General features: G+C 43.0%; 1 protein-coding gene across 2 annotated transcripts; it reads right to left on the bottom strand.

Moving 5' to 3' along the window:
* Positions 1–276: 276 nt before the first annotated feature.
* Positions 277–9,075, bottom strand: LOC144175045 (alpha-tocopherol transfer protein-like). Of its 2 annotated transcripts, none has more exons than XM_077704082.1 (6): positions 8,931–9,075; positions 7,722–7,811; positions 4,823–5,074; positions 2,851–3,044; positions 2,094–2,204; positions 277–528 (listed from the first exon to the last, which is right to left on the bottom strand). In XM_077704082.1, exons 2-6 carry the CDS (start codon positions 7,807–7,809, stop codon positions 340–342), a joined length of 834 nt encoding a protein of 277 aa, XP_077560208.1. In that variant the 5' UTR covers positions 7,810–7,811; positions 8,931–9,075; the 3' UTR covers positions 277–339. The 2 variants fall into 2 exon arrangements, with proteins under 2 accessions (XP_077560208.1, XP_077560209.1); XM_077704083.1 differs by having other exon boundaries at positions 8,947–9,017.
* Positions 9,076–10,194: the final 1,119 nt, after the last annotated feature.

Below are 10,194 nucleotides of genomic sequence, written 5' to 3'. Positions count from 1 at the left end.
ACGTTTCCGAGGGCGCTGGATACCCATAATACCGAACTACGTATTGGCAGGGATTCTGCTCTTTCAGGTTGGGAAGTTGTGTAAATAAAATAAGGAAAGACCATTCTGTGGAAAAAATACCACGGTTGGCTTCATTTGAAGTGGAAATATCGAAGTCGATGTAGTTGCTCTCAATGTCGATGTAGTTGCCGGTCATTTCGCACTCCTCAGAGCAAACCGTTTACATCAATACCTAGCGCTTTAGCTGATTAAATTTCACGTAAAGGATAGTGGGCTTTCCATTTTCAGGGAATATTTATTTTTCAGCCAAGTAGAGCAACTGATTACGCTTGTCAATGTTTAGAAGTGCGTGCTTTCTTTCCCGTAACCATAGCGGTTTATGTCTTCGAAGTAGTCGTTGGAGCTTAGTAGGTTATTTTCAAGTTCGTCATAGTCGTAACTTTCGAATGTCCCTCCTGCTTCATCGGGAATGACGTCCAGGGGGACTAAGTCTTGCAAATTCTCTAGGTCGTAGCCAAGCAGATGAATCTGCGAAAGCGAAACAAAAGAAAGAAAGAAAAAGAAAACTGAGCGTTGGTTTCAGAAAACCATAATCTCATGAATAAAATAGGGGTGTGTATATTTGCAACACGACCAAGGACATTGCAAAAAATGCGGGTTAGTTACAAAATCCTATAGCTAAGAATGTAGTGGCACGAGGTTTGGGTTGTCAATTTTGTTTTCTGTATTTCACCTAAACTGAAGGTAAATTATCAGGGCTCATACCGCCACAAAAGCGTAGTCTACTATTTCTTTTATTATGCGTACTGAATCAAAACTAGCGAATGATAAAACAAGTGTGTGCGAGATTTAGGAGCACGTTAAAGATCCCAAAATGATAAAAATAATCTGGAACCATCCGCTACGCCGGGCCTGATCGCCTGCGTAGCGTCGGGCGTTAAACCTCACAATCAATCAATCAGCAATCAATCAATCAATCAATCAATCAATCAATCAATCAATCAATCAATCAATCAATCAATCAATCAATCAATCATTCAATCAATCAATCAATCAATCAATCAATCAATCAATCAATCAATCAATCAATCAATCAGTCAATCAATCAATCAATCAATCAATCAATCAATCAATCAATCAATCAATCAATCAATCAATCAATCGCGAATGATAGAACAAGAAATTTATGATACCGAACACAAAGCGTTTAGTGTATTAGAGTTTGAATTTTGGGATGTCGACTTCCGCAAAAAAACTACACAGGCCCGAGTATATGTTGAGTCATTTAGCGTGTTACGTATAAGGCACTCGACATTAGTGGTGCGGGCGCTTTGTATGGAAAGGTTTAAATGTGCTTATCTGATATTCCTGCCCTTGGTGAGACCAAGTACGTTGTAAAACGTCCAGGCTGCCCACGACGCTAGCGCTCCATGGTTGCTTTTAATGCGAAACTCGAACGCCTGTTACAGCACAAGCTTTTGGGGAACGAGCCGTACCCAGTTCATTATTGTGCTTGTAGGCTCTGCTGTAGAGGGTAAGCCAGGCGAGGGAATAGGGAAAGGGTACGCTGTCGCAAAGGGCTGGGCTTACAGAAAGTTCGGTCGTGAAGTACACCTGTAATCATCCTACCGATGGAATGTATCCAGAAAGGGTACTGTAGGCGGAAATAAAGCATTCAAGGGTGACTGACGGCTGGGCTCAGGTTAGCATACCTGTGAAGACGATAGAAGTCTTCATTGGGAGCTTGCACAAAGTATTCAGTTGCTGCACGCCAATGTGGCTAGTATTAGTGTTGGTTTCCCGCATATAAAATAGACATTATTGGTCCTCCCGCATACGTTCTTGTCGATCGTTGCCAAATTTTGGCGCACTGGTGCGAGGTGCAAGGCTGGTGTAAAAGCATGTCTAGGTTCTCGGAAAGCGTCTGACTGGTTGCATTGTACCGAAGCCAGGAAAATTTAAATTTCTTGAGGCCTGATTCGATACTTCGCTATTATAACAATTAGCTTTTTCATAGTAGCAACCACACCAAATATTTAGAAAATGGTTTGTCATCCCAAAAATAAAAACTTATAAGGTGCAGGACCTCTTACCCTGTCAGCCGTCTTTTGCTTCAAGAAGACTTTCGCTATTGAGAAAATGACATCAAAAACGGCTGAATTGTTAATGACGTAGAAGGCCTTTGGTCGCACCGGGTAGCAGTCCTGCATTTTGCATGCAAATATCAGCACATGGGGATAAACGACTCAGGTGCAGGTGAAGTCTATGCCCAACCATTTGTTTTTTCTGAAAAAATAAATGTGGCTTGCAACCTTCCCATTAAATTTCTTTTCTCTTGCAGCATGGTCGTGAGGTTGTGTTTTGGTAATTATTACTTCAATTTCTGTTCCATAATTGAGGTACGTAATTATATAGTTATTAACCATTTAATAGAGTAGTTTTACACTCCGACCCTCGGAATGGCTATGTCACTTACAATAGCTGGGGAAAACAAGTAGGGATCTATTTAATCATATATGCAGCCATGTTACTGACAAGAATTTACTGACAAATATTTCTGGTACGTACAAAACTCAAACACAGGACGAGCAGAAGCGTAGAGTAAAGAACATTTCCATAGGGAAGACGAAGACACTGCCAAAAGGACAAGGGGCTCCAAATCGTGACAAAAAAAAACGATATCTTGTAATAATAATTAGTGCAGAAGGCATCCCTAAATCTTACAAGCCATTTAAAGGCATGCTCATCAATTACCCGAGTGATTGACGGTTTATTGAATCTCGAATTTCCTTCTGATCATGGTGACAATATTAATACAGGTGAAATACGCAGTAACAGAAATCTGCTCACCTGTAGAATCTTGATTGCTTTTTTACATACCGAGGGAGTGCATTGCATGACATGATGCGCTCCCAGTCCTTTAAAGTCCAGCACATAAACAACACCTCGTTTTTGCGCTTCTTCTTGCAAAAGAAACCAGTCTGCGACAAGGACGCAGGTCCTTAAAAGCTCATTAATGCTGCAAATGTCTGTGTTCCATGCCCCTGAAAAACAAATTTAAATAATTTTTTAAGTAAACCATTTTTTTATATCACGCACTGTTATGCCACAGATGTGATAGCTATTTGAGGAGTACAATAGTCACAAGTATTGAGCTGGAATAAAGATCAAGCTCCCCACACAGCTTATTTATAGAGTGCTCTGGCGGCCACAGGAAGTTAAGAAAGGTCAATTTCTGTGGTTTTCTGGCTCGAATCTAGGCCGCGGGGCTATACTTTCACTCAGATGTTTCCTATTCTACTGCTGCGCTATCAAGCGTGCCGTAATAAAGGGCCTTGAAATAACGTCCACCAACAAACGATCTTAAGCACACGCCGAAATCTCGAAACCTGAGCGCTTTCTTTTTCTCCTCTATAAAAAAACGGGTGCAGCGGACCGAATCACACTTTAGGTTTGGTTCAATGGCGAAGTGTACTTGCAAAGTAAATTCTAGTGATCAATAAAACTGTCGAATCTATACGGCGGAAAAGACTACGCAAATTACGGGCTATTTATCAAACTACCTGTGGTTTTACGGCACAATGTTTCCGGTTCTTGGTGGTGTCACCGTTAAGATTCTCCAACTCTTGCGCACCCATACGGTGGCTGTTATTGCATGAGTTTTGGAATGCATGTTCGCTGATAAGGTGATTTTCTCTTGGTGTTTGAATTTGTTGCTCCTTAAAAAGTCAGCGCAAGCAACACGCCGCACATCTAAAATACGAGATTGTGCCGCTGATGAGTGGCGATATTATTTTCGAACGTTATCAGTCGTACTTTGAAATAACACTTTCCCTTCCGTCAAGGGCTATTACTTCTCTCCTAAAACAACAGAAATGCACCATTCTGAAGTGAAAGATTTGTATGGTGTATCCCTTACACGGCAGTGAAAAGAGCAGCTAAACATTTTGCATGCCACATTGTTGAGTGGAAAGTGAACAGTTCCCTAGTTATACCTCTTTATATTTGTTGCTCTCTTCTAAGCGTATATTGAGTTATCACGTCGGTCTATATTCTCACAACTGTTATGCCTTAATATGTTGTGGTGTCGTTTATTTTAAACTGCAACTTAGTTTTGCAGGCAAGCCATAACAGTGTCCTTTCTGTTCTTCCAGGTATGAAATACGAAGGTGGAAACATAATTACGCAATCCAGAAATAAACATTTTAATATAGATTTAGGACCAAGCTACCCGAAAACACATCATTCGTGCTTTTGGAATAGCTCTGTGTGAAACTTATTCCCGCGTTAAAATAAATTATCCTGTACAGAACAGGGCACTTGTAAAACGCTAAAATCGAAAAGAGCGCTCCTTTTCTGAACCTAGACCAGAACCTGAACCTCTAGTGGGCGGAGCTTGTCATATGAACATGGCTTAATGGTCACGCGGAAAATTTGCGATTTTCATGTATGAGAAAACGGCCCATCTTTGATAGGCGCGTTTCATCTTGGCGTCGCCATTTTGAATTGCCCAAAATTTCTCCTCTGTTGCTCTCAGTTTACCGTTATCATGGGCTGTCATACAATTTTTGTTATCTTGACTAACACTTGCATGCAGTATCACTTCCCAGCCTATGCGTTTGTTTCCGATTCTTTAACGATGAAGAAGTGTGAGCGAAATATATTCTGCCAGCACAGCAATAAGGTGCGACCGAAAGAACTTCTGCCCCATCTATCTGCTCACTTGGAGCGTCGGAGAGAGCTAAGACGTGAATACAGTTTCGTAAGAGCTAAACATAGTTTTCATAAGATATACTCCGACTACATTTTACTGTTGGCTTACCTATCCTTAAGAGAGCTACTGCTCGACCGAGGGAATCCCGCTTGCGTGATATAGCGAGAAGCTTGTTTTGTCTGCACACGACGTCATAGGGGACCGTGGATGGCATCAGGTTCTCGAGGATTTCTGGCTCTTCCATTCGCATTCGGAAGTAGTTTTGCACGTTGGTGAAGGCGTCTTCTACGTTGTACTTTCGTGCACGCAGGAACTTCAGCAGGAAGGCGTCGTTGTCAGGAAAGGCCAAAGAAATGTCACCTAATGCCAATAAAAAATATTGTGTAATGTTCGCATAAATTCGTTACTGTCTCTATAAACACACTAGCCATACGTAAGGGAAGGTAAGTTGGCAAGGATCAGCTCATATAATCAGACAAACCCAAACGAAGAATAAATATAGCGAAAGCGTTACCCAATGGACGAATTCCTCTACAGGAGTCCGAGGCAGCCCGCCGAAGTAGTTGCCTACTGTAATAATTTCTTAAGGAACGCCCTTACGCTGTCTGTAGATTACCAAATCAGCTCATATAATCAGACAAACCCAAACGAAGAATAAATATAGCGAAAGCGTTGCCAAATGAACGAATTCCTTTACAGGAGTACGAGGCAGCGCGCCGAAGTAGTTGCCTACTGTAATAATTTCTTAAGGAACGCCCTAACGCCTGTCCTTACATTACCAGTCCTTCGTGAAACAGGTTTTGTGTTTCCCATTTAGGCATGCAACGATACACAGGATACGCAATTTCAGCGTGTCAGAATGTGTTTCCTTTTTTAGAGAAATCTTGCAGAGGGCTTTGTTATCGGCCAGCTTTTCCCCTGATAGAATTTTGTGTGACGAATCTTGACATACCGGGTAGTAAAATTGGCTCAAGCGTGTTGTAATGCGAACTTTGCACACCATCCCAGTCCTGAGACGGTTTATGATCCTCTGGTTATGCCAAATGAGCAAGAGAACTTAGTTGCACACCAACGGTTTGGCATTGGATACATGAAACGTTCTCTAAGTTTGCCTCATAAATTTGTGGTGCTTGGCGATCATCGGTGTCGGTTTATTTATGTATTTAGTTCAGCCGCTGACATTTTGGAATTAGCAATCTTAGGTAGCCATGTGCATCACATTTTAAGATTTATATTCTTTGGCAACAAAATTAATCCTTAGATACAGTGCGTTTAAGTTCCAAAATTTACAGCTTGCCGTGTATTGGGCGCGGCAAAGTACGAAGTCGCACGTGTCGCACGTGTCGCACGTGTCGCAAATTTAATGGGTCGCAAGAGTTCGTTTTATGCGGGCAGTGGCTACAAGCTCACCACTTTGAACACAAAATCTTCCTCCGAACCGCTTTGTAGATGTATTCAGTTTCGAGCAAAAGGCACGTAAGCGCCAGTTCCGGCGTCATGCGCACTTCAGTAAACGCTACTCTCAAAATTCCGGCACGCAAACACTTAGAGTCATGTTGGATCGTAAATATCTTCTCCTTAGGCAGTACTGGTTTATTTCTTTCCACCGTGTTTAAGAAAAGCTTTAAAGGGTGCCATTGAGCTATTGTTATCGATCTTCGGTACGCCTTGTTCTCAACTAAACGATATAAGCGCTTTCCATAATGTGCGAGCTCTCCATTTATTTTCACTTTTAAGCACGCAACAAACTTAAACGAAGCTTGTTCGAACGCAATTCGTTATACTGAGCCGTATAGATCAGCTGTTCTGCAAAGCTCGGGGCACGGATCCAGTGCGTCCGTCTCTGCAGGTTGTCATGCATAAGCTCGTCCACGTTAACGTTGCTATGATGCCGCACGCATGACCTTTAGCACAGCACGACTTCGCTGAATTCTCCAACGGGTGCATGCTACCTTCCTGAGGGCATTTTACAGAAGTGACTGTCACTAAGCAGGTTTATCAAAATGATTTAAAAATACCTACACCTATAAATACGTGTATGTATACGTATACGTATAGGTATACGTACACGTTTTTATAGGTATACGTATTTATACGCACAAATACGTATACGTATACCTCTCTAAAACGTATTGTTGATCAGAGGGAACCCCTGGAGAAATTTACACGGACATTCGGGGGAAAGTCTGTTGCGAACCGTTTGAGCCATCACAGAAAGACAGCCAACTATGATTGCCAAGTTGTTTGAACTCTTTCGCAGAGTCGTGTAAACAGCTCTTCGCAATTCCCACATTGCCGCGTGGGGAAGTTCAATGGTGCGCGAAATTGGAAATCAACGCTGCTCAGAGTACGAATCCGACACTTACGACGTTTTTTTTTTGTTCAGAATGTTCCATGCAAAAGAGCCCCAAGCACTGGTTTGCATTGTTTTGCACAGTACAACCCATGACCTGCAGTAATAAATTATTGGTAATATTGCTTTTTGACAAATTTCCCCATGTGGATATGTCTCAACTTGTTGACTAGTTGATACTACAGTTCCAGAACTGCGTTTGACAAAAGCATCTACTGTGTCCCCTTTCTGTGGCCCCATAGCTGGCTCCCAGTTCTTGTTGTGCTTTGTTGTTTTTGTCGTAACCTAGTTTTCATTTTGTGGGGTTTAGACGAACAATTAGCGAAACCGGCTTTGAAAGTTCCAAACTTTACTGGGCTTTTATTTTCAGTTTTGAAACGACAGCATCCGTGTCAGGACGAGCAGTTAGCTTATCAGCCAATGGGCATCTTATCGCGTCTTACGGCACGAGTTTGGCGAAGCGATAGCCCTAACGCCGTAAAAAGCGGAGTCGTATGTTGAGCGCAGCACACCCTGTCCTGGCAGAGCGCTGAAAACGGAGGCATGCTGGCTTTAAATTAACGACAAGCACAACGAAAACCACGGGGACAGCGTTAAAATCGGATGGCATCCCATCGCCGCACTTTATAGGCATAACTCATTACGGAAATGTACCTTCGAGCAGTCGTCGCAATTCTGCAAGACATTTTTCGCGTAGATCAGCTGTTTCACAGAGATCATCCTCGGTCGCCGGGAGTTCCATGTCTGTGAAATACAACAAGGTTTCATTTAAACGGGCGGCAAAACGCCTCTTAGCTGCTTTTATATGTAATTTACGTGCTGAAAATTGATTACACATCTCGCGGGTAACCCCTTTGAATACGTTTCACCGAAATTCTATTCATGAGTGCGAACAACTGTGTCTGCAAACCATAACACGTATAGAACGTGGGTTACAGGGCGTACACTAAGTGTCTGGCGAGAAACAGAAGATCTCCTGATGTGTGTGGATACCAGTCAAAGCTCACCGTCGTGGTAATCATGCTAAACGTTTGATGAATTCAGGTTAAACTTAGCGAATAGCCCCGTTTATGAAGCCCAATGGCGTTGTTCTACGCTGGTGCTGTGTACGATTCCTATTTTGATGTTTTAGCACACGGATTTCACAGGTGTACAGTCTTCAAAAGTGTTATCAACAATAAAAACACAACGGGATTATCTAGGCTCACAGTAGAAGCTTAGGATTTAGGACAGCCCCCGCGCATCTACGGTGGCTGGTAATCAGCGCTCATAAGGCTGGCCTTCTGCCCTCGGCTGTACAGCGCGTGCGTGCAACCTTGCTAATTAGATCGGCGCCGCTCTGTGCCTAGGCTAGCTTCTCGTACTTCGTTGCTAGCACTTTTGACAACTGTGCAGTTGCTGTGCGGGTTTCACTGGTCCCTCGTTTCAGCACAGTAAAGGGAGCTGGTTTAATGGTTAACCTTTCTTTTCTTATGCCACGTTTTGGTTTCCAGGTGTATCAGTGACTGCTTTCTTTCTTTTTTCTGTAAAATTTGTACGAGGAAAGTAGGACAAAAAAGCCGCTCCTGGCGTTATAAAACAGCCCGACGGCACGTGGATTATGCATCTTAGAAGGAATGTTACACTCAGCACTTGGTAAAATATATAAAGCTATTAACTACAGATGGGAAGAAGATGTTTGTTATTTCTGACAGGTGGCCGAAAAGGTGGCTCTAAACTATTAATTACTTGTTTTCAAGTGTTCTATATGCAGGCTTAATAGGGCAGAGAAATTAATGGGAAAAATTCGCCGAGTGTTGCACATATACAATGGTTCTGCGATGATGTAGGTAGCCGTAAAATACCTTGAAAGCAACCGCTTACCTTCAGCCGCACGTACCTAGGGTACACCACGCCGCAAACGAGTGCTCCACACCACCGCTCTCCTCCCCGGAAAGGCCTTCGTTAGGCCGAACCAGGCGGCTGTGGCTTTCGAAATACCGTACGCTGGAATGGCAGAAAAATAGATAGCAATTAAAACCCTGTCACTCTGCCGTCCGATTGAAGTCAGGTACACTAGCGTAAGCCAGCTGTTGTATACCCTGCTCCTCGTCGAAAGAATAAATGAGCAAAGGTACGCGACCTCGGAGCTTGGGGCCGAGGACGGCGCAGCAAATTTTAAGTTTTTTACTTCTGAAAATATTTTGCTCATTCCTGACTAGTTCACGGCCACGAGGCATCCGGAAAACATGTGGGCGGAGCTTGCGAATGCCAATCGCTAGCGTCTAAGAGTAGTAAAATTTACGGTATTTGGTGCTAGTCTTAGTAAAAGGTAAGTAGCCAACAAGTTTGACCAAATTGGTACGGATACACGCTGATATATTAGCCTTTTTACCTTCCCTGAAACATTATTTTGAAAGAAAAAAAAACTCGTTAAAATTTGTGTTTGTGCTCGCCATAGTCATCTTAATGCTGCAAAAAATGTCGCTTTCCGCACTCTACTGAGCCTACCTGCCGAGCTTCCACAGCACACCGGAAATGCTGTAGAGAACACTTCAGTGCTCTCGGGAATACAATGAGGGCTTGGTACTCATTTTACAAAACGTCACGTTTACTTAACTTTATAAGTTCTCAAGTTTCTAAATATTTTCAAGTTCCTTATTTTTCGTGCGAGTAACATTTAGATGGAAATTCACCAGAATTGGGTACTACTTCTTGAAGATGTGGGATTTCTGAAACTTCCGTTACAAGACACTGTCCTTCTCGCCGCCTTACTGAAGGAGCAAAAGGAGGAAGAGAAGGAGAAGAAGGAGGAATAAATGTTCACTGCCATGCTTTGGTAGTGTTGCTTGGGCATTCAAAGGTGGTGTCTTCTTTGGTCTGCGATGCCGTGGCCTCTTAACTCTTCCTGGCCCTCTTCACTGGTGTTCGCTTGGTCCGAGGACACGACTTTGTTATCAGGTCGCTCACGGCTCGTAAGAGTTAGCATTTTGGGTAGGTATAGTGATGATTGGCGCTCCCTTACCTAATGCGAACGTGGCAGAAAAAGAACAGAGATTACAAGGTCCACGGTATCGAGTAATGAGGTTGTAACGGAGAAGGTGACCAGAGTATGGTCTAGGGCGGTATGCGTTACTTCTCTCTTGTG

The sequence above is a fragment of the Haemaphysalis longicornis genome, unplaced genomic scaffold (genome assembly GCF_048455015.1).
Source record: "Haemaphysalis longicornis isolate Haplotype H1 unplaced genomic scaffold, Haemaphysalis longicornis Haplotype H1 scaffold_3, whole genome shotgun sequence".
NCBI classification, from domain to species: Eukaryota; Metazoa; Arthropoda; class Arachnida; order Ixodida; family Ixodidae; genus Haemaphysalis; species Haemaphysalis longicornis.
The sequence above is the reverse complement of the archived record's forward strand: the minus strand, read 5'-3'. Positions and strand labels throughout refer to the sequence as shown.

Coding starts and splice junctions, on each gene's coding strand:
- LOC144175045 (XM_077704082.1), bottom strand. CDS start 7,809: ATGGAACTCCCGGCGACCGAGGATGATCTCTGTGAAACAGCTGATCTA. Junction 3,045..4,822: donor AGTAGCTCTCTTAAGGATAG/GTAAGCCAACAG, acceptor TTTGTTTTTCAG/GGGCATGGAACACAGACATT. Junction 2,205..2,850: donor AAGCAATCAAGATTCTACAG/GTGAGCAGATTT, acceptor TGCAAAATGCAG/GACTGCTACCCGGTGCGACC.